Consider the following 21,030-nt stretch of genomic DNA (forward strand, 5'->3'; position numbering starts at 1 on the left):
AAATGTGTCTCCGTTGATTGGCCAACAGAAACACGACTCATCTGCTGCTTTTGTTCGCTTTTCTTTTTTTTGGTAAAGAATACATCTTTAAGGTGTTATTAACACAAGCCCAAAAATTTCCCGCCATGTTGTGGAGTGTCTAATTGTTAGCTTCTACTAGCCGGAAAATACTTACAGCCTAGGTGGGCAAGGCCATGAATACTAATCTTCCCTGTGACACAGCCCTTTACGATTTATGGGTCAGGAATTGTTTTTATGACTCATTCAAAATCATACATTTAATTCAGCTGGATGGAAGGTATTTAAAGCGGCTTGATTGCAACCAATTGTGGGACCTTAATTTCCCTTTCATTTATGATCTGAATTTTTAATGTAGAATTGTATTACAAGCTCAATAGAGCGAAAATAACCTGACATTAATCATATATCCTCATCATTTACATCACATAAATCTTTTAAAGGATGCATCTCCTAATGACTGTTTTTACAGTTTCCTTTGGTGGGTCTGTTTCATATTCTGTGAACTTTTTAAGAAAAGATGTAAATAGTTTAAACCCATCAGGAAGCAGCGAACTGGAATTTGTTCAGCTGTCACGGCTGAGGATATAGAGTCTTTGTATTGTGTTAATTACGGCTCAGTTCAGCAATTTTGAAATTGATGAAAATCCCCATGTGGGGACAGAGATAGGGAAAATAAAGTAATCAAGAATAAACTTTGTTGTTTAAACTAAAACACCACAGTCAAATTTGTCTTACGTTTCACATTTTCCACAGTAAGCACCACTTTATGCAAAGTCTTTAATGATAAAATGACATTTGAGGGATGCCTGAAATGCGTCTTTCCAGTGGCAACTTTTCACTTAAACTCTTCAGTCACACAGGTAAACAAATATTCTCAGACAAGAAATAAAACAGTGTTTTTTGTGGACTTGTATACATTCAGTTTATTTCCCTGTGGGAACGAGTTCTTAACATCTACTCAATCTTTTCAGTGCTGCAAATCTATTTGTCAAAGATTAGAGTAAAACAGTATTTTTATTACGATGAATTTATATAAAGTCTGACCATTTGTTAGTTTGGTATTTAGTTATAAGAGAACTAGAACATAATTAGCTCCTTTTAACAGCACTATGCAAATTACACCAATTCATCATCATGTCTTTAGGAAAAATAAAATCATGCTACTAAGGGTTTACCTGTTCAACGACTGGAACAACTGTTGACTCTAAGCTCTTTCCCTGGTGATAATAAAGGGCCGATCAATAGTTCATTTGTGTTACCAGATTAAGGCACCATCCCACAATAATTGCAATAAAACAGGATTAGGAAAAGCTGAGTCAGAGGCTAAATTGTTTTCAAGAACCTGATTGCCACAATGATGCCTAGAAGGGAAAATTTCCACATTCCAGTTTCCTTTTATGAAAAAAAAATGTATTTAAATTCTGCAGACATGAACTTAAAATAGCATCCTCTCTAGAAAAAGTTTTTGATCAGCTCAAAGTGATGCAATTACAAACTGTCAGATGTCTGATTTTAGGAGCTTTATATGCGTTTGTTTGCATGTATGTGTATGTATGTTTCTATATGTACGTATGAGTAAAAATGGGTTTATATGTTCATGTTCATACATACTAATGTATAAATGAGTTCACTGTATCCATTCGCACCTAAGTGGACTCATTGGGTCCCATTTTTAAATGGTATGACCCGACTGGGATTTGAGCCCTGATCTCCCAGTCCTAGGCTTGACACTCTACCAGTAGGCTACTAAGAACTTTTATGCTTTCTTGTTTATGACTGCACATGTTTGAATAAACTAAATAATCAAACAACCTGACCTACAATCACAAATGTTAGTTGATGTTGTAACTTTTTATAATAATTCATTTGATGTCTTAACCCTAATCTGTTTTCAAATTCAAAAGGGTTTTGGTTCTAAAGGGTTAAGTTCTGGTTAATACAAACTTAAGGGCTTCAATACATTTGATTGTATCCTAGTAAATATTTAATGAGCTTAGACATAAACAAAATTTTAATAACAGTTGAAGGTTATGTTCTGACATCTTTAGCTATAGCTTCTAGATTATGACCACACACAACAGTATGTTTGCATTTTACTGCAGTTTGAGGTACAGAAAATAGTTATTCCATTGCTAACTCTCTTTGTCAACAAATTCAAAATCAATTATTCAAAAGATACTTGATGAGCTGTTGTAGACGTAAGCCAAGAAGTCGCTTTTGCTTAAAAAATAACATAATCTCTAAATTTTGATATAAATATCTGGATGGATAGAAAATACGTCATGACCACTCCTCAGAAGACAAGTGGACAGCATGTGTCCAGCAGTCACCAGGCAAGAGACGGGGGACATTCTGGATAGGTCACAAGTCGATCGTAGAGACACATAGATATAAATATTCACAACTAGGGACGATTTTGGGGTTGCCACTCAACCTAACATGCATGTTTTGGTTTGTGGGAGGAAGCTGAAGAAAACCCACACCTGCACGGGGAGAACAAACAAACTCACAGCCAGGATTTGTACCTGCAACCTTCTTGCTGTGAGGCAACAGTGCTTCCAGCTGTGCCACCACACCACCCCAGATGGACATTTAGCTACAAAAATGCTGAACGAAAATAGGCCTAAAATTAAACTTTGGGGTATTCCTATGGAGTATTCTTCCAGTGATTGTTTTCAATCAGTCGCATGACACCAACTTAAAAACACAGCTCCTTTGCTATTAGTTATGCATGTCACTGGGTCATGTGGGACAGCAACGTAATTATTACATTCATATTAGCAAACAAAGTATGACATTTTTTTATGTGGTAGCAAGTGGAAACGTCCTTTTCGAATCTGAGATGTCAGGGGGGTCAGAGACCCCAGGTACCGAAGTCCGTAGATTAACTGCAGTACAACCAGGCCAGTCCAGAATCATCTCCAGGTAACGACAGTTGGAAATAGTTTGCGTCTCAGGAATAACTCTTAAGAAGTTGAACAAATCAGCTTGTTCTGCAGGAACTGTTTTGTGGTATCAGCTTCGGAGGTGCAAGTAGGTTTTGACGACGTGTCAAAAGCTTTGGTGGTTAAAGAGGTGTTTTGCTTCAGGTGGCCGGTCTGAAGCTTTCTCTAGAACTGAGGGAAGACCAGAGTAATCTGGTTTTAATGTTCGTATGTTATGATTGTGTAGCCAACCAGAGGTTGGCAAGTTTGAGGAATATTACCAAGAATCTCAGAAACACACCTTCTTTGATACCCGAGGCTCTGATCTGGGGTAAAGGCTATTTATGTGTCATGGGTTTAACTTTACCTTACTTTGTTCTTGTGTGAGTTCAAATGGTGATGACCTTGTCAAGTAAACATGCAATCAATCAATGCTATCACAGCATAACATTCATTTCAAACTTCAATCATTGAGTACAGATTAATGAAAGCATTTCATTATATTATCATAAGTTGCAATAAACAAACATTTATTTACTGATTATCTAGCTTATAAGTTTTAGAAGTTCATATTTAATTTTAAATCTTCTTTCTTCTGTGAAGCTAGGAGTCTTAGATAAAAGGGTGCTCTGTGAGGGACCTTGGAAGGAACATTGTTATCGACACCACTATCTGTGTTCAGAGCTGCAGGCTCTGAGCTCCAGCTGGGGGGATGAAGGCAGGCTGATTTAGAGGGGACACATACAGTCTCGTGTCTCCTTTTTGACCAGATGTCGGATGGTCAAACAGTACCTAAAAACTGACCATTGCTGGACATTACATTATTAAATATCTGTAAATAGACTCAAGATACTGAACACACTTTTCACAAGTTCAATTTATCTTCCTGCTGGTGTTTAGAGTTGCAGACCTGGTGTTGTAAATGTAAGTTCATAGAACAGTTACCAAACAACCATTTACTGGAGGCTAGACCATTGTTGTTTATTTCCTTGGAAAGAAACACTTTGCACTTCTATAAAAACACACTGACTGCACAAGCGCATATAAACTCAACAGAAAATAGCTTAGTAAACAACGAGCTTCGGGTCAGGTTTGGTCAGGATCCAGATACATGTGGGTGCATTTTAAAGTCGTTTCTGTAATTTTCTGTGAGATTTTAATAGACTTGTGTGTGTGTGTGTGTGTGTGTGTGTGTGTGTGTAATTTTTTTTAAAAGCATCCTGTGATATCACTTGCAAATTGTGAAGTGAGCTTATACATTAAGAATGGAGCTTATTTTGTTAAACATGAAATATTTCAGAGCTACTTGTGCTCTAATGAGCTGAGTGGCTATAGTAGTGACATGCCTAGTTTTAATACTGTTTAATAACCCATAATGTTGCCATAGTTTCTCATTTCCTTCAGGGAAAATTATGATTTGCTCTTTTTGATAGCTAAAAGTCTGAACTGTCACAATGGATCTACCCAATAAATAAAATAGGTGCTTATTATTTCCGACTGATGTCTTCCGAGAACTATTCATAAAATATTGGCATTGAACTCTTGCATGCGATGTAGTTTGAGCTTTTAGCAGAAAAAGCAGCAGGAGGTGGTTTTATTTTTTGTGTCAAAGTGTGCTAATCCTTATCTTGGAAAAATGTTGAATGAGCGATGAAAGTTGAAATGATAATCCCTTCTGTGAAAGCCATGCCTGTAATGCATTCCCAGCATGCAAGGCATTTACAAGGCTTTATATCCTGCCGGACAATCGCTCACAATGTTTTTGGAAACAAATATCAGGAAAAGTTAATGATGCTCACCGTAATACTTTCCCAAAGAAAGTATTAAAACTTTGTCTCGTGAACTTAACTTTTACTGTAATTTTGTTTATTCAACCATATGCATTATAAAAGGGGGTAAAAGCTTGAGGAAATATATAAAATAGGCTTACTGTTTGTAAATGAAGTTAATTTAAGAAAGGCTAAGTGCACCAAACAGATGATTGCTTTTTTGTGTTTGTAGCAGACATATTATTGCTGGAAGAATAGGAGAAGCAGAGCTTCCCTAAATAGCCCTCATGTCTTTTTATTCAACATAAGACAAGCACAGACCGGATGTAGAATTTGTACCAGATTGCAAATTAAAGATTCACTAGGTTTGGAGTTCACGGCGAGAATGAATCAGAGTAGCACTGACAATAATGCTTTCTGAGCCTCCAGTGGTGCTTGAAGTACACCGCAGTATTGTCCGTGGCTGTCACTGGTCTGACTTATTTATTTAATACCGGCTTGATGGCAGTTTTGATAGTGGTTTCTTGATGCTTCTTACCCGCTAAAGCTGTTTTAGTGTGTGTGTGTGTGTGTGTGTGTGTGTGTTCCTTCTGACAAGTATGTGTGGTGGCAGCTAGAAAATTTGTGCAACTCCATAAATCTTGTATGGGTGAGGCACTTTTAATTATAACAAAGAGCTCTGGCTCTCCTCTCCGTTACTTCTTCCCACCTCCATCTGCATATCCCTCATTCCGTGGTTGGCTCTTCAAGCACTAACGGGCTTTCATACATTATTTAAGAGCTGACTATGACGAGTCATTTGCTGCCATACAGACTCACCTTTCCCTCCCTCAGGAGCAAGCTGCATAGCTTCAGCGGTGATAGCTGACCCCAGGAAGACCTTTCTTTACTGCACTGTTGATTAATTGTTTTGGTTTGTATGGTGGGGGAATAAAGATGGAAAATAATGTCTCAGTGGGGTTGGGGCAGAAACTCCATTTCTTGTTATGTTCTCTTTAGAAAAGATGTGCTGAACTCTAATTGCTTTGCTTTCATAAATTAAATAAACAACAATTGTGCTAAATAAATGAACAGAAAAATATGAAGTCAAAAAGAAGTATCTTAAAGGAAAGGATCGGTGCTGGGTCCGTTGTTGTTCTCTCTGTATTTGCTACCTCTGGGTTCTATTTTTACGAAACATGGACGTTCTTTTCATCTATATGCAGACGACACCCAGGTTTATATTCCCATTAAACGTGGCCTACCCAATTCTTTAGATCCTCTTCTAAACTGCATCGATAAGGTTAAAACCTGGATGTCTGCAAATGTTTTACATTTTAATAATGACAAGACTGAGGTCATGCTTTTTAGTCCTAGTGTGTCCAGTGGGCCATGTTCTGCTGACCTTGGTCCACTAGCCCTATTTTTGAAACCCGTAGCGACCAGTCTGGGAGTCCAGCTTGACAGTGATCTGCTTCTGGAAAAGCAAATCAGTGCCGTCACCAAAGCCAGTTTTTATCAGTTAAGGAGGATCGCCAAGGTTAAGCGTCTGCTCTCAAGTCATGACTTTGAGACAGTGATTCACGCGTTTATTACATCACGCCTTGACTATTGCAACACACTGTACCTTGGTCTTCCTCAGTCTCACCTCTCCTGTCTTCAAATGGTGCAAAATGCAGCAGCACGCCTATTGACGGGTTCGAGAAAGAGGTAGCACATTACCCCAATTTTAGCTTCGCTGCACTGGCTGCCTGTCGATTTTAGGGTCCAGTACAAGGTTCTTTTATTGGCTTTTAAAGCTGTACATGGCCTTGCTCCGCAGTATCTTTGTGAACTTTTAGTTGCTCACTCCCCGTCTCGGTCACTGAGGTCGGCCGACCAGTTTCTCCTGGAGGTGCCGAGAACCAAGAGAAAGCTCAGGGGTGATAGAGCTTTCTCAGTAGCAGCTCCAAGGTTGTGGAATGCACTCCCAATTCAGATTAGGATGGTTTTGTCACTGTCGGGTTTTAAATCACTTTTAAAGACTCCTCTGTTCTCAGTTGCTTTTACTTCAGTTTGAGAATGCATCTGTTTTTAGTAGCTTTTATGTCAGTTTGATATGTTTGTTTTTATCATGTTTTTACTTTGTGATGAACTTTTTATCTTATTTTTAGAATTTTTAGGGAACTTCTGTTCTTTTTGGCTTGTTAAGCACTTTGGTCATGCTTTTATGCTGTTGTAAAGTGCTTTATAAATAAAGTTGACTTGACTTGACTAAATGAAGTTGAACAAACCTAATGAATGACTGACTGATGGACACTACAAGGTGACAGCTTTAAATAATATCAGGATTCTGAATTTAAAAATGTGTTTGAGCATTCTGGCTAGATGAGAGGAAGACATGCTCACACAAACAAGAAAACGTTACTTGATGTGATGCCACTGCTTAGAAATACCCAAGATGCCTGGCCTGGTTTCTGCCTCTTTGTTACTGCTCCCTTTTTCTGTCTCTTGCCATAACATTATAGCTCAGTAGCTATCCCATGTGCCAGTCAACCCTGAAGACCTGTCTGCCTCCTGTACATCATACCCTCCTGCCGTCTACTTCCTTCAGATATGATCAGGAAGAAGCAAAAATGAAAGCTGTATCCCACCTTAAAACCATCTCTGCAAGCAGTCTCAGGACTCTCTTCAGAAGCCCTGAAACTAGCTATAGGCATGACGGCTGATAGTGGGAGGGTCTGTCTCCTTCACTTTCTCTTTGAACTTCCGGCTCTGTTTGACATTTCTACAGGTAGAGCACATCAATTTCCTTTGTTTCAAAAGTGTCTCTAATTTTTAGTTTGTGTTTGAGTCCCGTTCCTCTTTTCCCATCGGTGAGACGGCATGTCTAACACATGCAATGCTTGAACACTTGTGGATATTAGAGAATGTAGTAAGAACTTTAAAGCAGTACTTAAGTGCATCATAATTTAAACAGCCAAGGGAAACATGAATTCCTATACTTGAGGGGGTGTGCTGAAGAGGAGGCAGATAGAGGAGGAAGAGCAGAGGCCCCAGCACAGAACCTTGTGGGACACCATGGGTAAGAGAGATGGTGGAGGGGACTTGAGGGGGTGTGCTGAGTGTTGATGAAGACAATTTTTTCATACTTATCTGTTGGTGTGCCAGTGTTGTGAAGCAGTTCTCTGCCAGAACAACAAGGGGCGTAGCTCTTTTCTGGGGTATCTGCCATCATTGCTGCCATGTTTGTAGTGCATTTACTATTGTGTGTAGACCTGGGACGATAACAAATGTTGCTGGACGATGTATTGTCCAACAAATTATTGACAATAAATGATAATATTGTCGACATTATCAAGACCTAAATAACCACTTATGTAATGTTAATATATTATAATAATGCATATCAGAACAATGTATGTCTGGTGTTGAAGGTTGCAAGTGATATTTTTCAAAAAGAGTGTTAAAAGCCCTCTCTCGCTCTCTCTCTCTAAACTTCATTTAGTGGATGAGTAAACATTTCTTTTTCTGCTTTATTTTGATTTACATGTAGTATTCATAATCACATTTTAGAGGAAAAATCTAAACCAAGCTGAGTGTCGGAGGACAAGAAAAGAGGATTTAACATGCCTTTAGTTTCAAACATCCTACTTTAGGGGGTAATGTGATGCAATAAGGTGATAAAGTAGAAGCATGTCAAACATTTAGTTAGATTTTCTTTAAAAGGAGGCATGGTTGCGTGTATGACAGGTTTTGATAAGTCTACTGACCCATGATGGCATCATGAGGGACTAAAACTGGATTTTAACAAGTCCTCCTGGCATCTACTGGTCCTGGCCATTAGCTCATGTGTATTCACGCTCATAAACACAAAACACCCAAGCTAATATCTTTGGTAGTTGCATTATGAATGACGGCTGATGTATCTTCCAGAGACTTGTGTGTTATCAGAGATGCTGAATTGGACTTGACATCATTTTTTTATTATTATTTTTTATCTTTAGGGAATGACTCGTCTGTTTTCTAAGAAACTGACTTCCAGTGTTGTGATGTTATCTCTCACATGTTTTCTGCAGCTGCCCTTCACTCTGACTCTGATGCTTTGGTCCGTATCTCAGTGCGTGCCTTTATAAAAACAGTAAATGAAGTCAAATGCCTTGAAGCTTGACTGCGTTTAACATTGTTGCTTGCTTGCTGTGACTGCTCCACTGCCCTTTCAGAGCGCAGGCTTTGGTTTGCTCTTCCCACTTAAAGCCAACTAGAAACATCTGTTGTTGTTAGTGTTAAACATCCTCGTAGGAGGACTGATGTCCCTGTTACCCAATATTTATCACTTCTTGGGGAAGCCAAATGCTCAGCTTCAACAACAATCAAAGCCACAGAGCTCACAATGAATTCTCAGACCTTTTAGAGTCATCTTTAGAAGGATTTGTTTTATCTTATGCACAAATGATAAAACTAATGTATGACTGAATTAAGTCTTTTTGTTCATTTGGTTTTTAACTCATTTCCTTTGTTTTTTCTGCAACTATAGATCATTTCAAACGGAAGATTTACAGACGATTATCTTGGCAACGTGGCATCATTCCTAAGAAGAAAATCTACAAAAAGGTGACCGAGGAGGAAGAGGAGGAGCCAGAGGCAGAAGTGGAAGCTGCAGGTCCCAGTGACTCGTGTCTGACGCAGGACGAGGACTCGTCTTGTGATACCACAGGTCCCCAGCCCAATGGTCATCACCCCCACATCACCTCAACAGAGGAGGAGAGCTCCAGTGAGCCCCTTGTGGCAGCTCGTGCTGATCTCCCAGATGCCAGTGAAACAAAAAAGGGAACAAAGCCTGAAGAGGAGGTGGAGCCCAGAGCCACAGAGGCAGAGTCTGAGAATATGGAGAAACACTCAGAGCCGCGCTGCCTTGGTGGCAATTCCGTACTGAATGCAGACAGGGACAGTCGGGCCCAACAGGCCGACTTCCAGCCTTTGATTGAAACGTTCAAGTCCTCAGATGCTCAGGTCCCGCCTAAACACACAGAGGGTCTCCTAGTTTCTCAAATGGGCAGCGTGAATGGAACTGAGTCCATGGATAGCCTGGATTTACATAGTCTCAAGAGGAGCAGTGAGGCAGACACAAGGACTCCTCAGAGCCCCGCTGAGGGTGGTAATAAAGAACAGAAAGAGCACAAAGAGCAGAGTGTCAGTAAACCAACTCAGGAGCAACATCCTGTGGATGGTGGGCCCATTACCAAAACCGTGGAGGAGGATCAAGACACAGACGGTACAAAACTTTTCTGTCACACAACTTGTTCATTATAAAGCTTTTCCGTTCTCTTCAATTTAAACTTTATTTATACATGCTGGTTTTCATTTTCACACACTGTCATTGAGTCCCCCACCACCTCACTGTGATAACAGATTCCTAGTTTAACCCAGACTTTTGCTTATTAACACGGATTAAAGCCTAAAGCTGCCACTCCTTCTCCTTTACACTCAGAATAGATTTACTCTGTACCCTCTTAACGCGGGGACGGGGTGGAGGGTGTCAGCGCTGTTAGACACAACACGGACAAGTGTTTTCCTGTCAGTAGGAGGTGGTCTTTATGGTTTAGTGCAGCAGAACACAATTCTGGTCAAGAAATTAAATCTGTTCCCATTAATCTGCCTAGTCAACGGTGGCACAGGAGTTAAGTGCTCGCCCCGTAATCGGAAGGTTGCAGGTTCGAGCCCCGCTCAGTCTGTCGCTGTTGTTGTGTCTTTGGGCAAGACACTTAACCCACGTTGCCTGCTGGTGGTGGTCGGAGGGACCGGTGGCGCCAGTGCTCGGCAGCCTCGCCTCTGTCAGTACGCCTCAGGGCAGCTGTGGCTACATTGTAGCTCATCACCATCAGTGTGTGAATGTGTGTGTGAATGGGTGAATGACTGGTTGTGTTGTAAAGCGCCTTGGGGGGTTTCAGGACTCTAGAAGGCGCTATATCAAAAACAGGCCATTTACCATTTACCATTTAGTCAGTGCCTACAGATGAAATATCTATCATTTATGTGTAAACTGTAAGTGAGGATACTCTCTAACCAACCAACAGTAGAATGACTGTAAAAAGTAACCCACTCATATGGGGCTTTCACATCTGGGTCGGCACGGCCCAGCCACGGTAGGTGACATCTGGATAATATGTGCATTTTTGTGCTCAACCGACCATTTTATTTGATCATCTTCCGCGTTGCTGTCAGAGTCTCAGCCGCTTCTTACGGACCAGTTTTCATCAGCTTGCTTGTTTCACAGAGAATGTTCTACTAAAATCCATTTTAGCAGCTATTTTACAGAGTTTGAACGGAGGGTGAGTGTGCGCGAGCTGGAAAGTTGGTTGCTTAGTGACAGTGATGCTGTCCTTGATTCGCTGGAAAACTTTACCATGTAAACAGTAGAGCCGTCACGCTGACGGCTTGTGAGAGACAAAGACAAAAACAACAGTTTTTAATACATTATTTTATGGAAATTATAACACAAAACTAAAGGACACACAATAATAGGAAAAGCCAGGACAACATGAGATCCATCTAACTAAAGTTATTACGTATAAGAATGATCAAAACGATTGCCTTGGGAGTTCTGTTGTTAATTTGCAGACGAGGTTAGACCGTTGCCGTTCTGACTCATTTTCCAGTAAAAATAAAAGCTAACCTAGATTCATGTTCGACTAATTACCTCTCTGTTATCGGGCCTACAGCATTGATTAAATTTCTCATTTCTAGCACAGCTAAATAAATGTAAGTCAAACTAGTTTTTATGTCTATAGTTTATAATGCTGTTGTGTTAGAAATGAGCTCTATTTTGATTATTACCAGTAAGTAAATAAGTAAACTTTATTTCTATAGCACATTTCATATGATAAAACCAAACAGGGCTTCACAATTAAATAAAACATTTCAGTCCTTGTCTGATAAAGGATCAAAACATGTGGATATTTACCCAGAGTAGGCTTTTACTAAATTTTGTACATAAAGTAAGTTTGGGCGACTAGTCAATTTTATGGACCATCGACGTTAGGCTGAGCCCTTCACTGATCATATTTTAAAAGCAATAATTTTTGTTTTGCCAATAAATTAGCACACAGGTGAGAAAAGTAAAAGCCAAGTCAAAAGGTTTTATTGTCGATTCTACCACATGTGCAAGACATACAGAGAAATGAAATTGAGTTTCAGTACACACAATTCAGAGATCAGACATACATGGGCAAGACACATGACAAGAATTGGTGACTGTGGTCCTTCGCAACATGAGTCGCACTACCTTAAAAAGATGAAAAGGGAATTACATGAGGTTAAATTGGGGGAGGGAAAAAAAGGCACACCAGAGTTACTCCCGGCAGGGCGTAGCTTTACTATGCAAAAAAAAAAAAAAAAAAAAAAAAAAACGCCTCAAACATGTAAGCACGAACATCACAGTTCACAACATGTGACTCCGATGGGGGGCCTGGGATCCTGGTTCCCCAGCGGGAGCAGCCCTGTGTGGCGCTCAGCCAGCTGTATCCACAGGAGGGAGGGAGATTGGAGGAGCGCAGAGCACATTTGAGTTTCCTGCAGATTGATGACCTCGCTAGGCAGAAGTCCACAATCTGAAGGCGGGGGGTTAGAACGGGTTTCCACAGCATCCGTCTGCATTCCTTCCTTTGTGGGGGTTGTTGTTAGCAGCTCAAGGCTGCCTTGGCATCAGATTTGGATAACAAGACTGTGTTTGGGTCAGGCAGAGATAATTTTCCCCTCTGGCTTCAGTCTGTAACTGGTCATTCCAGTAAGTTCTCCGCACAGTCCGACAAGTGGTGCTCGCTGCAGAACCACAAAGGCGGAGCTGCACCAGAAGGTGGAGCTGCACCAGAGTCAGCCCCGCCCATTCCAGAATCAGCCCCGCCCATTCTATCGGAGTCAGTCCAATTCCTTCCAGTTGTCAAGACTTTATAGCATTCTGGAACCAAAGAGGGTGTTATAGCTAAAAAATGCAAGATTGGGGAGGGAGTTGAGAAGTGAATTGAACAGTTTTTGTAAAGGTTCCATATAATTAAAAATCTAACTTTTGGAACTTTTAATCATGTTATATTGTCATTTCCTCATAAGAAACACGCCAAAGCCATTTTTGGCCTCATTCATGCATTTTCTTCCCATCTCAGCTTCAATTTGGTCTCCTCCCCCAAAGCGGGTCTGGTCTTGGTTCTCAAATCTGGATATTCTGTGAATTTTCTGACAAATTATTTCTGAAATGACTTCTACTGAGACAACGCCAGAAAAACCATACATCCCATCTACAAAGACACACCAAATAACATAATAAAATAAAACGCCCTCTAGGTTTTATCAGAAATGGTGGTGTAGTGGTGATGGTGTCAGGTTGACATGCAGTTTTGCGCAGGTTCGCCTCCCAGCAGTGGAAATATTCTATAATCTATTTTCCTCATTTCTAGCTACACTTGCCAGTACTATGTTTACAACAATTTACTGGTATGCCGTTTAACATATAATGACTAATGTGTTTTTTTTATTTATTCATTCGTTTATTTAGCCAGTGTGAGTCCATTTGTGAGCAGAGTTTCAACTAAAATGCTGTTTAGGAACGACCAAATTCAAAGAACTTGTAGAGACATAAATATTTTGCTGAAAATGAACATTACAACTAAAATATGAACAAATTAAATGTTTCAGCTGGCTGAATAGATTGTTGCCGACCCCACCGAGAATCGAACCAGCATCAGCTGAGGGGAAAGCAAAACGTAAGTCAGACGATCTTGCCACTGGACTACCAGAACCCACAGGGAGAGGGTACATGCTGTTGTACAGGACTTTTGTTAGAGCGGCTGTGGGCAGATATTCGCTACGAGAAACCTTTTTATTTCGGGATATATTCAGACTTTGTCATGTAGCAAGTTATATTTATCTTGTTTAACTGGAGCACAGAACATAGCATTAACGACTGTAAACTAGTAACAGCCGTAATTCATGTGGGTCAGGTCAGTTTGCGATAAAGTTGAAAACAAAAACGGAAGTCAGTGGGCTAGGCTGAGTTTGCGTGAATGGGCGGGGTTGACTCTGGTGCAGCTCCACCTTATGGTGCAGCTCCGCCTTTGTAGTTCTGCAGCGAGCACCCTCTCCAGTCCGATGACCCTCTCCGAGATGACATCCATTTTGCGCACTAACACCGGTAACGCAGCTAAGACATTACATGCTTCCAGATAAATAAGCTTCTTTTAAAAGTCTTTTTATGTACTTACGTACTGGAAAGCTTGGATTCTTGTCATTCCAACAAGCCATAACTTGTAAATGCATTTGTCAAGCCACTTGGAAATTCAAAATAATGTCCAAGGAACTATTTGAAGACTCATGATTGACAGAATATATCCTTCTCAAACAAAAATAGTCTTTATGTCCACAAGGATCCAATAAAGGTACCCCAACAAAAAAGTTGGTCCACAAGTCCATCTATCCGTTTTCCTCCCCTTAACCCGAGTCGGGTCACGGGGGCAGAAGCCAAGGCACAAAGGCCCAGACGTCCCTCTCCGCAGCCGCTCAGGCCAGCTCTTCCCGGGGATCCTAAGGCATCACCTGGCCATCTGAGACATAGTCCCTCCAGCATGTCTTGGGTCTTCCTTTACGTCTTCTCCTGGTCGGACGTGCCTGGAAAACCTCACCAGGGAGATGTCCAGCAGGCATCCTAATCATATGTTTGAGCCACCTCAACTAGCTCCTCTTGATGTGGAGGAGCAGCAGATCTACTCAAAGCCCCTCCTGGATGACTAAGTTTCTCACCCTATTTCTAAGGAAGAGCCCAGCCACCATGCAGAGAACACTCATTTGGGCCGTTTGTATTCACAATCTTATTCCTTAGGCCATTACTCAAAGCTTGTGACCATAGGTGAGGGTAGGAACATAGATCAACCATTAAAATCGAGAGCTTCGTCTTCTGACTGCTCTCCCTTTACAAAGATAGACTGGTGCAACACCCGCATCACTGCAGACGCAGCACCAATCCACCCATAGATCTCTTATTCCATCTTTCTCTGACTTGTCTCCAAGATACTTAAACTCCTCCACTTGAGGCAGAGCCTCATCCCTGACCAGGAGAAGGCATTCCACCCTTCCCTGACTGAAGACCATGGAGGACCTGATTCTCATCCCAGCTGCTTCACACTCAGTTGCAAACTGCTTCAATGAAAGCAGGAGATCATGAGTTTTGCATCAAGTCTTGCATCCAAAATCAACCATAATATAAAACATTCAAAATTTCACTTAGATGTCTCTCACAACGTTGTCACCATTATATCTGTTAGCATCCTGATATTAGCTTAAGACGTTTACAGAACCAACCCTGATGTGTCAAATAGGCAGCCTTAATTTAGTGTTTTGACATTACTAGATGGTACCAGCATGACTTTAATTGGCCACTGGCCAAAGTAGTGTACATCACAGCTTAGGGACATAACATTTAAACAGAAACACAGGGCTTTAGTATTAAATGTACTGCAGTAGACACCATCCCGTATGCATCCTACATCAACATCGAGTGTATTATTTACTATCCCTAAGGGGCAGCTAGTTTCTCCCAGTAGTGGTTACAAACAACTTATTTGACACAACATGCATGCTGCATAAAATAATTTAAAAATCTCAAAGCAGTCATAGTGATTGGACTTTCCTCCATCTCTCATGAATGCATTACATTTGTTTTTGGTCCCAAATGATCCAGTGTTTGACCCAAACTTATTTTAAACTAATAAATATTCACTATGTAGAAAAAACAGAGGACAAACAAACCAAAGACATTTAAGCTTTTATGCCTCCATTCTGCAATTCGTTTTTGTAATGAAGCCTGCTTGAACACTGAAGTAATGGGTTTAAAATAAGGTAAAAATGACTTAGTGTTTCATTCACCAGCTACTAGTCCTTTCTAGAAGACTATCATCTTTTATTGACTTCTCCTGCACTTACCCTGTAGTCATGGTCATGTGTTTCGCTTCTCTAAAATTGTCCAGTTTTGTTTCTTCGGTCGTTCAGAAATTTTCCAAAATGTGGTCCTAAATTTAGTTGGCCTGGTGTGGTTTTTATGTTGTTTTTGGCAGCATGCACCCAGTTTAATTTCTGGCAGCAGTCGATTTCCGTCCATCTAATAAACCCTTTTTCTCATCGTAGATGGTTCCAAAGAAAGGACGCACATGTGGAGCTTGTCGGAGCAATTAAATGAGCCTGCCGGAAGGACAGAGAAGGAGAGACAACCCCCACCCCCACGTCCTCCAGTAGTGATCGACAACGAGCGACTTTTGGTAATTAATTTTTTCAAATTATTGTTGCTTCAAGCAGGGTAAAAGCGTATCACAGTAATGTGCAGAGAATTTAGCAAACACTGAGATTTCCGAATAGTTTCAAAGCAAAAGTAAAGCAAAGATGGTTTTATTCTTTTTAACACTAAAACCAAAATTCCCACAGGGTGGAAACTCTAGCTAGACACCAGAGAAGAAAAATCCATGGCATAAATGTGGTTTGTAGACATGGTATCAGGTATTTGATGCAGCTTTTAGTGTGAAGGTGCTTTATGTCACATTTCAAGTGTAGATTCACGGCTGTGCCTGGTATCAATCTGACAGGAATGCACACATTTTTAAACCTTTCTCTTTTATGTGACAAAGTTGCTTTTACTTTAAAGCACATCTTCTACAGTGACATTTCTGATTTGTTCTAGCTTTTATACACGTGCTGCCTTTTCAAAAGTCTTCCAGACTAAGAAATGTTCTTCCGCTCTCATACCGCTGGAGTCTTTTGGTGACAAATTTAGCGTTAAACACACAACCACAAAATCTCACTAATCCAAAACTAATCTAACCCCCCCACACAGAGGGCTGTGTTGCTATTGTGGCCATGGAGAGAGCCATGGAAGGAAATTGGGGGGGGGGGGGGGGGGGGCAGGGGGGTCATGTCCCCCCACTTTGTCCAAAGTCAAGTTTTGACCCCTGCACTTTTTACCATCCGAAAACAATATTACGCTATATTAATTTGACACTGGTTGAGCTCTAGGACCAACCGGAAAACAACTGTTTGTGTTGAAGCCTGTTTCCCATTAGAGCATACTGTAAAGATCCCCCCCCCCCCCCCATGTCCCCCCCATTTCTAAAGTGAAAATTACGTCCATGGAGAGAGCAGAGCCTGTCGGGGCTAGTAGAAGCTAATTGTTAGCATTAACAACTCTACAGCATCTCTGGTTTGGGCTTCTGTCCTTTTTGGAGATAACACATCATTGCATTATTTACCCAAGAAAATAATTTATTCAGTATTAACCCTTTGCACCTACGTAACCTGGTCTTGTAGGTCTGCCATAGTGGACGTCAACAGTGAATTACTCGAGTATTGAATACAGGGCAAAAATGGCAACTGAGGATTTCTCATTTTTTGGCAGACTAAAATAGAATAGACTTTATTGTTACCACAGTGGGGAAATTCACTTGTTACAGCAGCGCCAACACTTAAGAGAATAATTTGAAGAAAAAATAATGACAATGTACATGTATATATACACATAGGCAGTAGTTTAGAATTGTAACCTTCGACCACTAAAAGCCACGAATAAAAAAAGAAGAAAAACTTGGGTTCCAACTAGGGCAGGGCAATATGGCCAAAAATATTTATCACGATATATATATGAAAATTTGCGATAACGATATAACTGACGATATGACTGATGCGAGACAAAGTACTTTACAAATTAACAACTTTATTAGTGCAAAGAACCCACCAATATATTTTCACTTAAGCAGCAGTTTTTACGTGCATCAAAACGTACATTAAAATGTTTGTGCAAATGGGCTGAATATCCTCCTGAGCCAAACCATTGGTAATATCTCATAACTTAAAGTGTTGCTTTGCAACATAAAACTCAAACTCTTGAGTAAAAAAAAAAATACATTAAAAAAAACATGGATAAAGTGCCCTTTTCAAGTTTTAAGATTTTTTGTCAGAAACACCAACATGTTCACAGATGTGGGCTTAAGGGAGGATCGTAGACAAGTTACAACGTTTCCACCTGTACTGAACAACCTTTCAGATGCAGAGCTAGTTGCTGGAATGCAGAGGTACTTCCTAGCTAATCTGCTGATGTTGGGAAAGTTTACCGTGTGAACCTTCCACCACAAAAGAGGATCACACTCACTGTCTGCTGGTGGACTATTCACATAACTGCTCAGTTCAGATAGCAACCTTTCTGCAGTTACATCGGTCTTGCCACTAACAGGTCCCTTCAAAAAGCTCCCGAGACTCTTTTTTGGCTTTTTAGCAGCTCCCTGACTTGTTTGGTCTCCAGCAGATGTGGGAAGTGTTTCTGAAACACCTGTGGCTGTGCTACCCTGGTGTGACACAAGATGCTCTAGTTCACTCATGACCTGAACTTTGATGGCTTCGCTCTCACTCTCGCTGAAATATTCTGTGCGAAAACGTGGATCAAGTAGAGAAGCCATGTTAATAAGCCTCTCTGTGATGCTGTCTTTGTAGCTTTTGTTCATGTAGTCGAGTATTGCTGTTTTGATGTCTTTGGTCAGTGGTGTGTCACTCTCTTTTACTTTTAACAGGTCGTTGTTAAACATCTGAAGAACAGGCTTAACACATGAAATGGTCACATACTCTTCAGCAGAAAAAGCATCTGTAAACTCTAGAAGTGGACTCAATGCAGCACTGACGGAGTCAAGCACCTGAATGTCTTGCCATGTCAACATGAGGTGCCTTGTGGTTTTATCAGCAGCTAAAACCTGTGTTATAGCCTTTTCTTCTTCCAGCAGTCGCTGGATCATTCTCTGCTTTGAGCCCCAACGAGTGCAACATTCAGTTATGAGTTTGTGTTCTGGTAGGCCCAGTTCTTTTTGGGCAGTCTGCAGAGCACGCTGGCGCTTCCAGCTGTGGCCAAAGGCACCAACAATCTTCTTTCCCACTCCAACTGCTCGATCAATCCTTTGGTCCTTCACACTTCTTTCTAAAAAAGACAAATTTAAAGGAAAACGGTGAATTGCTCAACACCAATATTAATGCAGTGTGGAATGTGTGACATTTAAGTTTTATGTATAACACACACACACACACACACACACACAAACTTAAAAGGTCTTACAGCATAAATGCGCACATCCAGCCTTCCTGTTCATTTTTAAAGACATCTAAAGATTAATAATATAAACATTACTATCATTTAAACTAATGCAAGAAATGCTTAATCTGACATTCTAAGCAATTTACCTATGGCAACGTGCAGGCGATGTCCGAAGCATGAAAGTCTGGTCCAGTTGTTGAGTGCGACAGCCTTCACAACGTTGGCCCCGCTGTCTGTCGTCACACACACCTGTTTTTCCTCCTGAAGATTCCACGAGCTGAGGAACTCTTTTAGGCCTTTGGCTATATTTTCCCCGGTATGGTCCTCGGAGAAAAAACTTGTTTCAAGGCACTTGTTTTTTAGCTTCCAGTCTTTGTCCACGTAATGTATTGTGAGGCTCATGTAGGGTCTGATGTTCGGCTTGACCACATGTCCGTGGTGGACGCAAAAAACTCCACAGACGATAATGCATTTGCCACCTCAGTACGAACCTCTTCATATAAAGCAGGCAAAGCGACTTTAGAGAAGTATTTCTTGGTGGGCAGCTTGTAGTGTGAATCAAACGTTTTAAGCATCTTTGTGAAACCTTCCTTTTCCACACTCTGAATGGGCATCATATCCCTGGCTAAACAATGCGTTACTGCGTTAGTTAGTTCTTCCCAGCGTTTGCTACATTTGTCATACGGGGTGCAGCTGTTTATAGCTGTGCCGATTGTTTGTTGAGCCAGCTTCTTTGGTCTTACCACCGCACTTGTTGAAGGGGACGCATCTTCGCGTGCTTTAACAGCTTTGTTGTACTCCAAAAAGTGCTTCTGCTTCAAATGATGAAATAAGTTTGTGGTGTTTCCTCCCTTCGCCACGACGGCCCGCTTGCATGTTCTACAAAAAATTGTGCTTTGTTGGGTATCTGACGGGCGGAAACCGAACCAGTTCCACACCACTGAAGTAGCACCTTTTTTAAAAACAAATTCTTTTTCATTCAACGAGCCGCTTTCGCCCTTCTCCTCCGTCGTCGCCATGCTTTTTCCGCCATGTGCGTATGAGCGTATGAAAACAAAGGCACTGCGCAAGCGCGTTTTACCCATTCTATCCTATCGCGATATTTCATTTTCTTATCATTGCCCACCATTGTACCGGTATTACCGTGAAAGGTATGATATGGCTCAGCCCTAGTTCCAACTATGCAGCATACTGCAAGAGACACGGACATACTACACTCAACAAAAATATCAACGCAACACCTTTGTTTCTGCTCCGATTTTTCATGAGATTGACTTAAAGATCTAAAATTCATTTCAGATACACAATATTACCATTTCTCTCAATCATTTTTCACAAATCAGTCTAAATGTGAGAAAGTGAGCACTTATGCTTTGCTGAGATAATCCATCCCACCTCACAGGTGTGCCACATCAAGATGCTGATCTGACATCATGAGTAGTGCACAGGTGTACCTTATACTGCCCACAATAAAAGGCCACCCTTTACCATTTTACTGTGAAGTTGACAAAATAAAAGCGGGCTTGTTTTGGAGTAGCTTAACAGGAGCTTCATCATGCATTAACAGTTTCTTTGTAGTCCATCATGGCGAGAGAGGCTTTCCCATAAGTAACGTGATGTCACGGGTCAATTCTGAGATTTGTAATTGAAGGCGGCAAAAGAGTGGCATTGCTTTTAGCCAATCAGAGGCAAGGTATTTCCATATCATGAATATTAACAAGTAGCACCTGTAATCCTGCCGTTATACTACCCCCCCCCCCCCCCCCACACACACACACACCTCCCACCCCATTTCTCTAAGAAACTTAAACTTGCTGAAAAAGGAGCATTAGAGCTTTAATTACCCAAAGATAAGGATTCACAAGGCATTTGCTCATACTAGAGACTACAGCAGATTTATTGAAACACATTAGCCAGGATTTCCAAAGTTACTAAAAGGGGGATTAGATGTCAACATTCACATTCGTAATGGCCTTGTATATGAGTTAATAGAACTTCCAGCAGAAGCCTTGTGTGATGTAATAATGGATTCATCATTACCAGCTGCCATTGGCTGCACCTAAAGGGACATTATGGAAGTTTGACAGTCAAAACATGTATAGAAATAATAAATGTCTTCTTCATACATTCTCCTGCAATGCCCTGGTCCTGTAGAATGAGCCCTGGCATTTTTACTGTGATTGCCTGTTTTTCTGTAAAATCACAGAAAAAGAGAGATGCTCGGGTCGATACATTCAGTGCCACTGGTGCTTTA

General features: G+C 40.9%; 1 protein-coding gene across 1 annotated transcript in view; it reads left to right on the forward strand.

The window, feature by feature from the left end:
- The window catches only part of atad2b (ATPase family AAA domain containing 2B), a 122,874-nt gene that overhangs the window by 79,934 nt on the left and 21,910 nt on the right, over positions 1-21,030 (forward strand). The window contains exons 25-26 of the mRNA XM_015948168.3: positions 9,210-9,947; positions 15,842-15,972. Of these exons, the coding sequence (XP_015803654.3) occupies positions 9,210-9,947; positions 15,842-15,972 (869 nt within the window). The remainder of the gene's footprint in view (positions 1-9,209; positions 9,948-15,841; positions 15,973-21,030) is intronic.

This window comes from Nothobranchius furzeri, chromosome 2, assembly GCF_043380555.1.
Source record: "Nothobranchius furzeri strain GRZ-AD chromosome 2, NfurGRZ-RIMD1, whole genome shotgun sequence".
Taxonomy (NCBI): Eukaryota; Metazoa; Chordata; class Actinopteri; order Cyprinodontiformes; family Nothobranchiidae; genus Nothobranchius; species Nothobranchius furzeri.